This window comes from Toxorhynchites rutilus, chromosome 3 (assembly GCF_029784135.1).
Source record: "Toxorhynchites rutilus septentrionalis strain SRP chromosome 3, ASM2978413v1, whole genome shotgun sequence".
Lineage (NCBI taxonomy): Eukaryota > Metazoa > Arthropoda > Insecta > Diptera > Culicidae > Toxorhynchites > Toxorhynchites rutilus.
The window spans coordinates 330,290,458-330,306,738 of NC_073746.1; the positions used below are offsets into that span (position 1 = coordinate 330,290,458).

Consider the following 16,281-nt stretch of genomic DNA (forward strand, 5'->3'; position numbering starts at 1 on the left):
TGTCGACTTACACTGTAAGCTTTCTGCTTCTCCGCTGTGCTGCCGGCATGCTGTTGCGCTTCGGTAATCTGTTGTTGGTATGATTGGAAGCTGGCCCCCAACAGTGGCGGTGGAGTGTGTATCTGAGTCATATGGATATCACCTCCGCCATTGCCAATCATCTGTTGTGGCATGGGTTTCTTATCCTCGGGTGCTGCAATGGGTAATCCATGCGTCACTCGTAAATGATTACTCAGTCCTTCGGAGCTATCGAAAGACTCGTTGCAGTTGAAGTAATGGCAGCAGTGTTTCGGTGGACGCACGGCAGTTCCTGCGGACAGCGGCCCCTTCTTGAGATCAATCGCTGGATGACGCATCTGCATGTGCTTCGTCAGTTGATTCTTCATGGTGAATCCTTCGTTGCACCCCAGCACCGGACACGTTAGAAACCTAGAGTCGATGAGAGGGGATGAAGCGCATTAGTTTGGTGTTACTCAGTGGTTTCTCTTGTGTTGGATGAACCTTCCATTTTGGGGGGGGGGGGGGGTGGTGTTTAGAAATTAAATGTTTGATTAGTTCGAAATCGAGATTGTAGCCAGTCTTCGATTTAGCTTTACTCAGATATGGATTATTACTTGGAAAAACATTTTTGAGGGAAGTTTGTTTTCGAAATGATTATCAATCGTGTATTATTTTGGAAGTGACTTAGATCAAATTGAAAAGTGCCACTCGATGCATCATTAGAACATCAATTGTGCATTATCACGGAAAACTTCTTTATTTAAAAAATTACACATAAAGACTGTTTCTCTGGAAATTTTTGAAGGAAGATGAAATACAAAAAAAAATCCGAACGAATAGATGCAAACGAAAAAAATTTATCGCATCTTGTGGGATACCGATATACTTTACTGTGAACGAATTTTCAAATAATTAGCAATAATGATAGTTTCCCAATACGCTTGAAATCGATTCTTAAAAAAAAATATTATTGCATTTAAAAAGTATTCGATCAAAAATAAATCTTTTGGCTTTCGGGGAGGGGCGGAAAGAAGGGCTTACCTTCCGTCCAGATGCCTTTGGACATGTTTTTTCAGCAGAACCTCATCGTTGAATGTCATCGAGCACATGTTGCACGCATAATCTCCGTGCTGATGAGTCATGTGCAGTATCAGATGAGATTCTTGGATGAACCTGGAACCGAAATATCGCATTATAAGCTTCTCGTTGGGGAGTTTGCTCCATTGAGATTGTTTTTTCTTAAAAATTTTGACGAAAAATTAAAACGAAACAAGTAGAATACAGCCAAAGAAAACAAGCAATTGAAAGCAGAGAAAAGTCGCACGCGTACCTTTCGTCGCATTTCGAACAGGGAAACCCGAAGTTTGAGCCGTGTATCTTTAAATGGTGTTGGAATAGTGATTGGGACTTGAAACGCTTTTCGGGACACTGGGGACAGAAAAAGGTTTTCGTAGTGCTATGTTCCGAGATCAAATGGAGGTTCAACTGTGTGACTTGATAGAATCGCCTTGGACACTGATTGCATACGTACTGTTGAGTTTTATGATGGGTTTTCATGTGATTGTTCAAGTTTGTCACCTGCAATGAGAGGAAATGGGAGAAAAGGGGTTAGATATACCTGATAAATGTGTCCCCTAAGGCCACTCACTTGAGCAAAAGATCGACCACAGTTGGCTTCAATGCAGACATAAGGTCTTTCACCTGTGTGCAATCTTCTATGATTGTTAAGATTTGTGATTTGTGTAAATGCTTTACCTAAAAGAATACCAATTCGATTATATTTTACCTCAATCTTTACTTGAGAAATTTTACCACAATCGACGCAAACATATGGCCGCTCATTGGTATGTATACGAACGTGATTGCGAAGATTGGCTTGTTGGGAGAAACCTGGAAACATTTTAATCAACGCACATATTCAACAGGTAAGGTTATCCATACGAACCTTTCTGACAATACTCGCATATATATTTCTTCTCCGCCGTGTGGTTTCGTATGTGATTTAGCAGAGATGATTTTCGACTGAATGTCTTATTGCACAATGGACAACTGCCTTCTTCGCCCTCCAGCACTTCGTTCTGAAAGTAAATACTCTCATTACTTTGAATCTCGGGAAGACTTCAAACCAATACTTACATCAACGGCCTGTAAAGTGGCTTCCAGATCGAATGGAGCCTAAAAGAACATTAAACATTTTGAGGGGTTATTTTGGATCACACAAAATGGTATACCGGTAACTTACGATTTGAGTCTTTTTCTGGCTTTGCTCCCCACTATTGGTCTAGAATAAAAAAAAACGATAACAATTGGAACATTATCGAATGCATTACTAAGCTCAGTATATACTTACAGACGCTCCGAGCATCGCCGCCGAGCTCGTCGGAACCATAGTGGGGCGCGAATGGTCATAGAAATTCGGCATCATCCCCTTTGTTATGCCTTCAGAACATTGGAACAGACGTTAGAATGAAATCGGTCAGTCCCGTACACTAGGATACTACTGCAATAGAGAAAGAAAACGCACAATTAGATACCATTCCTTGGTTCTAAAAATAATATTCTATTTTTTTTCTCTTCTCATCAAGAAAAACAAAACTGTCTCACGCGTTGTTTTCTTTATACCAACGAAGCGCTCCAGGTACAAATGAAAACATTGTAAAGCGATTAACAAAGTCTCATATGTAGGCTCTGTTTACGAAAACAAAAACCTCTCGTGGGTTTATTTTGAATGGGATGATATCAGGTTGATAATGTGCACTCACATAAATTACACTACTATGTAAAAAAGTTGATGTTTTGCACTGATTTTATCAACACAAACAATTATTCCTTGCAGTGCATAAAGAAAAAATTTCAATGTTTGACAATTCCCAACCGATTTAGTTCCCGCACTTTACGGAGGTGTCGCTGCCATCGATCTTTTATGGCACGAAGTGAGTTGGTGCTCCAATTGCATGCAACATTTTCGATTGTTGCCAGCTGGATGAATGAAATGAAAAAATGATTCAAAACTTATGCAAAGAAAATTGAGATACATCTCAGGGTACGTTTATGACAAGATAAGTTGGACTCGAAGTGTGTAACGACACGATTCACTTATACACTCTCAACTATGACATCTTAGCTTTGACGGAAGGCAGCGTTCGGCAAGCAATTCATAACAAGTGTTTTCTATTGTTGCGAATATTACGTGTTTTGCTACCTTTTTTTTTAAATACGCCAATAACGTGATACAGAGGAGTTAGTGAACCGCCAAAGTTAAAATAACGGAACTAGTACCCAGAATGTATACTGTGCTGCTTTTTGAAACTGGTCTTTTTACGGCGGCTCGGCTGCGAAGAAATATATATATACAGGGTGGGCCATTTAAAGTGGAAGCATCTGGCAACCCCATAACTTTTGACAGAGATGTCAGATTAACAAATGTTGGAAGCGTCATTTCAGTACAATTTTAACCATGGAACAATACACACCTAAACAACGCGCTAAAATTGTTCAGCTGTACATTCAAAATAACTTCTCAATTGTGTAAACTAAACGTGCGTGGAAAAATAAAAATAAAGTTAAAACATCGCCTGGAGACAACACTATACGTCGATTATATGCCAAATTTATATCGTCTGGTAGTGTTGATAATGCCAGTCATCTGTCCAGACAACGACCAAGACGTTTCGACGAGAATATTGATGCCGTTCGAGCCAGTGTTGCGGGAGCGTTATCGGACAATGATAACCGATTTTTTATTGCCATTTGTTCGTGAAAATGAATTGGACAATTACTGGTTCCAACAGGACGGCGCTACATGCCATACAGCGGCTGCCACGACCAAATTATTGCGCGAAATGTTCCCCGGAAGATTAATATCGAAAAACGGCGATTATGACTGGCCACCGAGATCACCTGATTTGACGCCTCCTGACTTTTTTTTATGGGGATATTTAAAATCCAAGGTATACACTGGTAAACCAAGTACCCTGGCTGCGCTGAAAGACAATATCTGACAAGAAATTGCTGCCATATCGGCCGAAACATTGGGCAAAGTGATGGAAAATGCCGAAAAAAGGGCACATTTTGCGGTCAAGGCCAGAGGCGGTCATTTACGAGATATCATAATCAAAAAGTAGTTAGAACAAATCTCTTTGGACCTTTGGATATATATATATATAAAACTAGCTGACCTGGCAAACGTTGTTCTGCCATGTAATGTATTTCTAGAGAATATTTTGGTTGGTAAAAATAACGAATATACTTCAAGAGAGTTTGTATGTGTTCGTTCAGATCTGTAAAACTGATCTAAATGATGATTTTCACAGCGAAACATACATATGCGTACCTCTTATTTTCGAATTTTTCCTTTTTATTTGAAATATCCTTCTTATATATCAGGATATGCATAGTAAATATTTTCGAATTTTTCAAATCATCTCTAATATTTTTCAAAGTACTCTAGCATTCTAATTTGGGTGAAGACAAACTCACAAAATATATGGACGACGAAGATCTGATCAGCCGTTCTCCCGTGATGATGAGTTATACGTACGTGGGAAAAACTCTCTTTTATATATAAAGATATTCCCATTTTCAGACAAATCTATGGCTCGATGTCTACCACCCGGATGCGTGAGCGTTCGGTCATCGATGCCCGGGCTCAAGTCCAACTCGAATTATGAAAACATATCCCACAAATTATCATTTCATCGATTCCCGAGGGATGTGACCATTCGGAAGAAATAGCTTCGATTCTTCGGACAGGACCTAAACAGCAATACGAAAAACATGTACATTTACTCGCTTCACTTCAGTCCAGATTGTTTCATGCATATCGATGGCTTGGATCTACAGTATCGTCAAAAACTGATACGAACAAGTAAATTTAAACAAATCCAGATTATACAATTAGTACTCAAAATAGTTTATAGTTTATTATTACAATTTACTGTCGGAAAGGCCAACGACTATCATGCCTCAGGAAATCAAAACCGGAAGGCTCGCCGAATCGTCTTGATTGACATAAAGCAAGCTTTGAATCCATTAAAAACATCCGTAACATCCGCAAAATCGGTCCAGTTTTCCAATGGCAGGAAACATGACTATCCAGAGAGGGATATTCCGTCAAAGGAAATCGGGAGCAGTACCATCAACAGCTCTAATGAGGAACCTAGTGCTTCGGCCGGTTCTGATAGCTTAATTCAAGCGTTGCGGCAAGAGGTATCGGAGAGCTACAGAAAGCTTCAGGAAGCTAAAATTCGAATTTCCGAACCACAATTTCCTCTAGGTTCATTTATTCTTGGATAGCTGAACAGATATTTTGTTCAATTTCAGCGATTATTTCGAATAGAAATTACTTTATTGTTTGGGGGCAAAGGTATCAGTGGAGGATTAATACTGACAATGTTCTGTTTTCAAAAGCTGATATACCTTATCACCTCTACTCTTAAAAGTGTCCCTTTTGTGGTTTTGACCCAGGAAAGATATGCCACCCCAACCAAAACTAAGCCTCATTATGAAAAACGTTTGTTTCCTACTACGTTTTTGTACGTATGAAAAAATTTCAATTACGAATCTAGGTGAATAGGCCTAGGTAATTTCATACATGTACCTACTATTTCAATAATGATTTCAATCCGCTTTGCAAACACAGTAATTCACATTTAATGCGATATGCCGAGGCACACTGTGTCGCATTGGAGGTGATTTTGACCTGTAATTGGACATTTTCGATAAGAGTGGTACGGCGTCTGGTGGCGACTTTGAACGTGGGGTCATCATTTGGGCCCCGAAGTCGATGTTTACAAAAATATCCAATTAGAGTTAAAAATGTCCAATTAAACGTGTCGCATTACAGAGCTAAATGTCACATTAAATGTAAATAACTGTATACAGTCAATGCTCTCTATAGTGTTATCGTTTTGGGTAGTTTGCTCTATGCCTTCCCCAGAATCGCGCATAGAGGACACTGATAACATTTATAACAGTTAGGGAGATAGAGAGGAGATTACACATAAACACACAAAGACATACGTTATGGAACAAAACATGATCGAGAGGGTAGACTGGGAGGCTGGGTGTTGGAAAGGGGCAATGATGAGGCTGGGAAAGGAACTAGGCAAGCTTCTACTGTGACCATCAAGAAGGCAACACCTGAATAGAGGTCTAAAAAGATTAAAATTTAAAAGTATAGTGAAGTTGAAGATAAAGTTGAAACAAGAGAGAAGGAAAAAAAGACAGTGGAAAAATAATATAGAAAGAATCAGATAATTTAAAGAAATAAGAGCAAGAGAAAATGTGCTTGTTAGTCCTCGTCTAAAAGGGATCAGGACCCGTTATTATCAGCTTAGGTCTTGACCGCCATTGCGGACAACCGCAATCAACAAGCCATCAGCGCGTAATCCAGTCCCAGCCCCCAGAATCATCGACCAGCGAAACAACGAGGACCAGAGGACCAGCGATGCCGGCCGGCCATCACACACGACATACATAAAATTTGTAGGTTGATAGAAATAAAAATAAATAGTGAATTGGAAGAATAAGTTGATGTTAATTGTGTTTCCGGAAGTGTCCTTGTGAGTCGACCTTGGGATCTCCTAATCCCACGCTCGAGCTAGCCAGGAAAAGAGGTGTTGGAACCAGTCTCAGACAGACCCCGTGGCTGGACCAGGGACTAGAGGTTTTGTCGAGGTCCGTCTGACCGAGAGTGAGCAGTAATAATAGCAACAATCTTTATAGCGACAAATCTCCCTATAACGACATGTCCAAAGGTCCCTTCAAAATCGCATAGAAATTCTTTTCTTTATTGCGACATTTCTCTATAACGACCATTCCCTGTAGCCGGTAACGATGTCAACAGGTTGTCTTTTCACGAGGGAAGTAATAACGAAGACGAATTCGAACAATTTGTTCCAAACTTTGTAGAGACGAATGAACTCTCAGAGTTTAAAGTCTCTCTAATTCAATACCTTCCTTCCTTCCAAACTTGGGACATCTTGGAAAGTTCTATAGAGAGCTCGAGTTCCGGAAGCGAAATACACTATAACTGCTGCACTCATAGGATTTTTTTAACCTCGTACTAGAAAAAATGAAAACCGGTCAAAAATTGGAAACGTTTCTTGATATTGAATAACAGACTTGGAGACACTCAATTGAGATTTCTGCTTCTAGATTATTCGTGTTCGCAGGCGGTACAGTTTAGGTTTAAATGCTAAATCGAGGAAGTTATTTGAATATAACAACATCCAATGAACAATCGGAAGGATCATTTTCTTCAATTGATTAAATTTATTGATGAAAATCCGATGAGAAATATTGAACATTGTTTTTCCATTGCCAAACATGGGCAATTGCATCACAAGGTTGTTCTAGCGTGAATTGATCGATTTCGTACCGCAAAAGTATGAGTTTCTGTCATATTTAATAGCTGTCAGTGTCTAAATAACATATGTTTCATCATGACAGTGAAACGTGATTAAAATTGTTCTCTTTGCGCTTATTATTTTCTGTTTTATAGCAAGGGATTTGTTTTTTTCTCGATACTTACCTTACCTTGTTTCAGCAAAAGCAAAAGTTGAAAGTATATCGCGTCAATGTCCATATAGGCACATTTATTTGCACCGGTTTCCTGGGAATACAGAGAGCGAAAAGAGTAAGGTATCACCGATTAGTACTATATTTAGTTGTGAAGCCTCGTAAAGACAGAATCGAAACAAAATCGAAACGCTTCAATATGGCACAAAAGAAGTTCACAGCCATCTTCTTCCAAACATAAACAAAATACAACGTGCATACAAGCTGCAGTGGAAGCTGTTGCGATTTGTTTTATATACCCACATTATATTCGCATCACACGCACACTCACTCACACATCCGTATGCTTTCCTAATTTTCCGGCGATTGCAATATATGTACACATGTTGAACGATAGATGGCGGTGAACAGGCGCCTGATTTTGAATATAAACAAGCAGCAGCAACATGGTAGCATGCTACTGGGTGCAAAAAGGACACGCGTGTGTTCGTAATCCCGTGGGGTTCTTTACATACCAACTGTACATATGTACGGTTCACATATATGCCTGTCTCCAATCGTATACTATGAATGAGGAAAGCTTTTGACACGAGACACCTCGTGGCACAGTGCATTTCCCTTATATATTAATTTTTCTACACACGCTAGAGAATTGTAATGGCATCGCATAATGACGTTTATAAGAAATTTATCTATTTCGCGCTCGTAACGAATGAAAAACATCGTTTCGGATTTGACGCTGGAAAGCTTCAGCTTCGCATTAGAACGCTTACTGCGGCCGCCACAGTCAGCTGGGGGAATTATTCACATGTAATCGTTAAACGGCAGTTGTCTAAGAAAAAGTTGTTTAAAAATTACGCGTTGTCTAAAAATACATTTGTCGCTTTCAGTGGCGAGGCTTCACAACTGGGTGAGTTTCTCGCCTTCCGCATGGTGGGATTATTTCAACCAATTCTAAAGTGAATAATCTCGGATTTAAGTGCATCATTATAGACTTCGAGAAAAAAAAACAAATTCTGCCACGATTATCAGTGGAAAATGCTTAAGTTATGTAAGTTATGAATCACAGAATTCCACAAAATTATGTTATATTTGTTCAAAATTTGTAAAATTCTTCATTGTACCGGGATTTGAAATCCTGACACTTTTTAAATGAATTCCGGACAATTTAGCTTTAACCCTTTCATTACGGCAGTGTGCTCCGCCGAAGTGCTACTCCTGTACGGAGCACTGCGTCGAAAAGTATGCATATCGCGCTGGTGTGATCGGAGAGCAGTATGAATTTCATGTCGTCTATAGACGACGCTCGTAACGGAAGGGTTAAGGGGGTAGTACACTATGCAAAATTGAAAAAAAATAAAAAATTGTTTCTGGCTTAAAATGTTCTCTGGGTTGTCTACTTTACTGTAGTTTCTGTCCCAGGTTTGTGCGATACCCCGTTCCAAAGTTACAAGCCAATTAGTGGACCTAAGACTTTGCGTAAGGAGCGCGTATCCAAAATTTAAAACGCGTTTTTCTCGAAACTAAGTTTTGCAAACTGATGGGAGTTCTACCTCCGGAACGGTCCATCCGATTTTGATGAAATAGTTTTTCCCAGATTCTCCACTAAATTTACTGTCATCATACGTAGGATTTTTTGGTATTTTGAAAAATAAAATTTTGGTGATAGTTTTTGTCTTGATTTTTGAGGTAAAAACGCGATTTGTTTTTACAAAAAAGGCTCCATTTCTTCAATATTTTTAAAAATCCTACGTGCGTTGACAGGAAATATGTACTATATGGACACATTTTGTCAGCAGCATTTCTTTGAGAGAAATTAGTTATTGATTTTTGTAAATCTTGATATTTCATTGTTATTCTATTATAATCTCAAACCAAACATCAAACATCAAAAATCCTGTTTCCGGAATAAAACGCTGCAGAAAACGACTGCAACAGAAACTTCCACTCAGAAAAAGTGTAGTAGGCTAGAAATATGGCCCGCTAAAGCTCGGTCGGACATTGCTAAAAGATCGTATCCTATGTTTCAAACTAACCGGGCAATCGTTGGAACACAGGTTTGCGTGTGAGACACCGCCGCTTCCGACGGTGGGTCGGCGGTGGACTCGGATCGCGTCGTCTTGGCGGCTTGGGCCGCCTCGATTCCTTATCCTTGCCAAATGGGGACTTCGTCATTGACCTCAGAATAAATTTCGAAAAACGAAAACGAGAGAATAAATTTCTAATAGAAATGTGATTCATACACATGATGTTTTTCCCGCGCCACAATATTTCTAGCCTTTGTCCGATTTGGGGTGTTTTTACGCAACTAGTCGATTTTTCTTCATGAAAATCACATATAATCGATACGAGTTTGGGTTTGTTGAAAAGCCCCAAGTCTCTAGTTGCTAATGCTACCAAGAAGCGTTGAAATTATTCAATTTTTTATGTTTTTTAACGATTTTCCTCAAAGAGGAATTTTGATCATGGTTTGACCACCTCTGATCATGGTTTGTCCAAAAAATGATAATGGTTTGTCCGGCTTTAGAAATCACCATTTTTGAATGAAAACATTCGAATTCTCAAGTAGATGTTGCACTTATCATTGCTTGAGTTTACTGTCATCATATTGACCCATTCATAATTTAGGCTTTCTTCAGAATATTGCATTTTCTTGGGCATTTTAAAAGTGTTCACCTCAACACACTCAATATAGAGAAACTTTATTTCTGCTATGCGCGAAGGACACAATAAACAAACTGCAGCGCGCAAAGCGGTTGCCATAAGAATCATGTGGACAAAACAACATTATCGAATTGGACAACTCATGATCAGAATTGAGTTCATCAGAATGCTTTAATTTAATGATTTATTGATGTAAATCTGATACAGATGGTGTGCAAGAATGATGTTTATGTCTGAATACGTGCGAAATAATCATCTGGTGATCAATTAAAAGTTAGCTCGAATAAGGGGCGCATTGACATCAATAGATGGTGTATTTTATAATCCTTCAAAACATGTGATTCCGTAAAAATATACTATGAAACTACTTTAAATCATTAAAAAGACAATTTTATTTTTATGTTTTGAAACATTTGAATACCTGATTTGACAAAGGTGTGCTGATTTAGAGCATTCAAAAAAGTGGACAAACCATAATCATATTTTCGACTGGACAAACCAAAATCATTTACCTTACACTTTTTCTAAGTGGTTGTTTCTGTTTCAGTTGTTTACTGCTACGTTTAGTCCGGTCAAGGAAAATCCTTACTACATTCTTTCTAAAGATTGGAACATACTTGTATGAAACGAGTCACCCCTCAAATCAAACCTTGCTATCAAGTCTTTGTTTCGGTTTTCAATGGAAAATCAAATTGTTTTAACCCAAAAATCAATATCAATACATCATCTATCGGACTTTTGTAAGCTAGACGGAGAATTCCTCGTCGGATCTCTAGTTCGGTCTGAGCTTAAGTCAAAGTGTCATGCATGTCTAATCAATCGTTGACTACAGACAATTTTTAATTAATTTCAACTTTGAAGATCCTCTTTAAAGAGATACTACAAAAAAGCAAACGGTTAGTAACAGCTTCAAACTAACTTCAAAATTTGGAAGCGTTCCTTGGAGACCCACAATTCCCATTCTACACCTAAAAAAGCAATTAGAGGAACAGAGTGCGAAGCCGAAATTTAAAGGTGGTTTATGAAATGCTGTAACTTCGTGCAAAATCAACGGATGGAGAAAGGATGCGTCGTTTCAAACTTTCTAGTTTAGGGACAGTTTAGGAACAAAAGTTGTGAATCGTCCATCTCGAGGGTACGCATAGCATTTTGTATTTCTGGTATAATTTGCGATAAAGTGATCCTCTAATTAACTCCAAACTTGGATCGGTCAGCTAGATTTTTCCAATATGAAACGTGCACAGGGGTTTAGGGGATACACTCGGTAAAAAAATTACCCGCAAACATCAGAACTTACTACAATACTTACAAAACACAGGTTACAGAATTTTTTAAAACACTATAAAAATCCTGTGCTTGGCACGCACGAATCGATGCAAAAAAAATATTTTTTTTTCATCAAAGTATAAAAATTAAACTTGCACGTAAATGCGTGTAGTTTTTTGACTTTCCATTTGCGATGCGATAGTTATTTATTGAATTAATCATTATAAAACACAAGAGAAAATTCAAACAAAGATATCTCAGTATTGAAAGGTCCTACAGGAACGTTATAGGCTTTCAAATGGAAGTTGGTTGATAGTTTAGATGGAAAAATTATTAAAAAAATGGTAAGAAATCGATTGTTAATATCTCCTCGATATACTTGTCAACCACATCTACACACACCAAGATAAAAGTGCGTTCGTATAATATTCCTTAACTATTAAAATATGTACATGCAATCTCCATGCGTTGATTTTTTACGAAGTTACAGCATTTCAAAAGAGTCGTGAAGGATCAATAAAGGCTCTTTTTTTCAAGGCCACCATTTGGAATGAAATATAATAGAATGAATTTCTGAACAATTCAAAGAATTAAATTCAAAAAATCATCACAGTCCTACGTTAAGTTTTTGTTCGTGCGCTCAGACACAGATAATATCATCAATTACTGATGCGTGATGTTCATTCAAAAACTCGAAGGTTTTTTTTTAAATTATCGTCGGGGGTGTCACCCCTCTGAGGGGTGATACCGCCCCTGCGCCCCGTACACTACGCGACTGAATATACATTACAATTGAAAAAAAAATAAGACATTGCTCTTGGAACATTCTTGGTATATCGAAACCAAGGAGCTGGAATTGACAGGTGGTTCGTTTTCGACAGTATGATAATAAGGCATGGAAGATGCGAGAGGGGATAAAAAATGACAGCGACTATTTTTGTTTATAAACAAAGCAGGTCTAATTTTTATGCTACATAGCGGTCCACACCAACATATACATACGCTGGGCCGGTTTCAATCGAACTAGCTGTTGTGTCTCACAACCCGCACAATCAGGTGAGTCTCCAGCTAAAGTAGCAGTCGCCGGGAAACGATATGCATGGATATCCACAGCGTATCACTATCACTCAATCCTAATGGGTCGCCAACGACTAATTCCACCAAAGCGAATGGAACTTAGAGCAGTACGGCACAAGCCCGCCGGTAGTGACACTTTCATATACCCACTAGCAAAGCTCCCACTATCGCTGAATTGCCAATCCCAGCAGCAACAGCAACAACCCTCACGTTCCATAAAACAGCAATGCAGACAACAACTTGCAGCAGTCACCGAAACACAACAATGATGCCAACAGCGTAAACAAAACCAACGTTTATGCGCAGCAAACACATAGCGGTATGCACTCATCATTGCATGCCATTTGTTATCCTCTTTCTCGGAAAACTCTAGCCGTTCGTTTGGTCGCTGTCAATTCGAACTCAAGTAATGGCAGTTCTGACATAACGTTCCACCTTATTATACTGCCTTGATCGAAACTATCTTTTTTTTATTTTGTTTTGCACTCGAGATGTTTACTTCGAAAACATGGCTGTCTATGATGGAGGTGGATATTAATTAGAAAGCCCTGCAGACTACAACGGTATTGCAACAATTCTTGGTCAGATGAAAAACGCTTAGTTAAAAAATTGAAAAATATTCTCCAATATTTTTAACAGTATAAAAAATAAGAAAACGCGTAAAAAATAAGAAAACCAGCCGGGTTCAACCCGAAGAGCTACCGCCACACGGAAACAGCAGCCATCGACATCACCCAAGAAACGCTGCGCCTACGAGACGTGTTGCGACTGCCAGACGACAGTCGTCCACACTTGTGGGTACCACTAGGCGCCGGATCATGTGGACACACGAAATGAATGAATTCGTGATCCGCGCCTATTACATCTGCACTGCTTTGGAGACGGACATGAGCGGTCGCCCTCGAATACTAACAATGTTCGAGGAAGCGTATCCAGAGTTCGTCGGGAGGCTTGATCAGAACGCGATGAACGCGAGGCGTAGAGCGATAGTACGCAACAACATGCTCTCCCAAACGCAAATCGACGAGATCAAGCAGCAGGTGCAGAGAGAAATAAGCTCCAGGAACAACAGAGCAAGCGATGTGTCGAGACGAAGTTCAGTACGGCTGAGCAATTCATTCGCGAGTGGGGCACGCGAATCAGCACCAGTGGAGGCCACAGTACTACAACCCCCTGAGCCGGAAGACCCACAGCCAGATCAACAACTACTACGCGATCTGGTCTTCCACTACGACGAGGCGATCTCACAGTTCCGCGACACAGACCCATTGTCGCGCCCCAGGATCCCGAAGTTGCAGCATTCCCGCAGGCTGACAAGTGCAGTAAAGCTCATGAACGAGCACGTTCTTCCGCTGCACTTGGTTGATGCTGAGAACATGGAGGAGCTGCAACTGAAAGTTTACTGTGCTGCTGTGGCGACCGCCAAAAGTTTAGGATACCGTATTAGGCCAAGAGGCGGACTGCTCCAACATCTCCGTGAAAGGCGTGAGCCTCCATGGCGAAGGAGATTGGAGCAACGGATCCTAAACAAGCGCGCCGCAATTGGAAGACTGATGGCGTACAAAAGAGGCAACAGATCGGCGAAATTATGTCGCCAAGTTGCTGTGATCGTGCGGCCTACTGAACTTCGCCAGCTGGGAGCTCACCAGCTGACGGAAAAACTCGACACACTGGTACAGCAATTGAGCGTCCTAACTAAACGGCTGAAACGTTACTCTGACTCTGCAAAGCGCCAGGAACAAAATCGGATGTTCAGAGATAACGAAAAAGCGTTCTACGACCACATTAGCGACGAGAAGCCCGACTACCGCGAAGGTTTGCCAGATATTAGCGATGTGACGAACTTCTGGGCTGGTATTTGGGAGACCCCAGTACAACATCGCGACGGGCAAATGTGGTTAAGACGGGAGGAGGAGAGTTGTGGTGAAATTGGAGAGATGCCAGCTATCATCGTCGAAGAGAACGATGTCCGCGAAGCCTCGCGGTACCTGAGGAACTGGGCAGCACCGGGCCCCGATGGTGTTCAGAACTTCTGGCACAAGAAGCTGACCGTCGCACATCAAAAGATAGCTGAGTGCTTCAACAAGGTGCTACGTGACCCACACAACCTCCCTGAATTCGCCACCCGTGGCGTCACATTCCTCCTCCCGAAAGACAGCAACACATTGAACCCATCAAAGTACAGGCCGATAACGTGCCTATCGAGTCTGTACAAGATATTAAGCAGCATCATAACCGCCAAAGTTTCTGCCCACTGCGAACAACACCATATCATCGCAGAAGAGCAGAAAGGATGCAGGAAAAATACGCATGGCTGCAAAGACCAGGCCATCATCGACGCAGCCATAGTCGGCCAGGCGGTATATAACCAGCGGAACCTAAGTATGGCCTACATCGATTACAGGAAGGCTTATGACTCCATACCTCACTCGTTTCTCGTCCGGGTATTGGAGCTATACAAGATTGATCCCGTCGTCGTTAGGTTCCTGCAGCATGCGATGAGGCAGTGGAGCACGTCTCTGCACCTCAGTGATGGGGAAAATGTGTTGCAGTCTAGAACGCTGCAGATAAAGAGGGGGATATTCCAAGGCGACTCTTTCAGCCCGCTTTGGTTTTGTCTGGCACTGAACCCCCTCAGTAGGACGCTCAATAGAAACGGTCATGGCTATAAAATAAGGTATGGCGACGGCGCCCACGAAGAAGTGACCCATACCTTCTACATGGATGATCTCAAGGTCTACGCTGATTCACGTCAGCGTCTAGGTGTAGCTATCCGGGTTGTCGAAGACATAAGCAGGGACATCTGCATGGAGTTCGGCCTCGACAAGTGCCGCTGTGTCCATCTGCTGAAAGGGCAGCTTACCGAATCCGGAGGTTACGAGGTCTATGACGGCGAGTTCATAAGAGACATGGTTCGTGGCGAATCCTATAAATATCTTGGATTCCGACAGCTCACCGGGATTCGCCACTCCGACATCAAGACGGAGCTGCGAGACAAGTTCTTGAGTCGAGTGAACTGTGTCCTGAGGACTTTCCTCAACGCGGGGAACAAGGTACGCGCGATCAACACATTCGCGGTTCCCCTACTGACCTTCAGTTTTGGTGTAGTCAAATGGAGCAAAACTAACCTAGAGGACCTTGAGAGGAGGATGAGGAAAGCATTCAAAGAGGCCGGAATGCACCATCCTCAATCGGCACTGGAGAGAGTTTCACTGCCACGCAAAGAAGGGGGACTTGGAATAGTCGACATATCTGCACTGTGTGTTGCCCAGGTACGACAACTGCGCGAGTACTTCGCAGAACGCGCCAACCAAAACGCGCTATACCGGGCTGTCTGCGCCGCCGACAGAGGATACAGCGCTCTGCACTTGGCGCAAGCGGAGTACCAACTCAACTGCAATCTGCAGACAGTGGAGGAGAAGATTGCAGCTTGGAAGCAGAAGGCAGTGCATGGTGCCCACCCCCATCAACTGGACCGGCCACACGTCGACAAGGCCGCATCTAATCTGTGGCTAACGCGTGGTGAACTCTCTTCAGTAGTAGAAGCCGACATGATAGCCATCCAGGACAGGATAATGCCGACGAGAAACTGCAGGCGGTACGTCTGGCATCAAGACGTTGATGACATTTGCCGGATGTGCCATCAACCAGGTGAAAACATAGAGCACATTATGGGAGGCTGTCCCGTTTTGGCCAACGCAGCCTACACCGAGCGCCACAACAACGTGGCCCGTATTGTTCATCGACAACTGG

The 16,281-nt window shown here is 41.4% G+C and overlaps 1 protein-coding gene across 10 annotated transcripts in view; it reads right to left on the reverse strand.

Annotated features, from left to right (window-relative positions):
- Window positions 1–16,281, reverse strand: part of LOC129775951 (gastrula zinc finger protein XlCGF26.1) — a 45,518-nt gene that overhangs the window by 14,666 nt on the left and 14,571 nt on the right. For 4 of the 10 annotated variants that reach the window (XM_055781240.1, XM_055781241.1, XM_055781242.1 and 1 more), the window contains exons 2-11: window positions 7,540–7,615; window positions 2,351–2,439; window positions 2,243–2,281; window positions 2,137–2,175; window positions 1,946–2,078; window positions 1,813–1,890; window positions 1,649–1,755; window positions 1,331–1,578; window positions 1,042–1,173; window positions 12–429 (exon numbers count right to left, since the gene is read on the reverse strand). In XM_055781240.1, the coding sequence (XP_055637215.1) occupies window positions 12–429; window positions 1,042–1,173; window positions 1,331–1,578; window positions 1,649–1,755; window positions 1,813–1,890; window positions 1,946–2,078; window positions 2,137–2,175; window positions 2,243–2,281; window positions 2,351–2,439; window positions 7,540–7,615 (1,359 nt within the window). The other 6 variants (XM_055781247.1, XM_055781243.1, XM_055781245.1 and 3 more) reach the window with 6 other exon arrangements.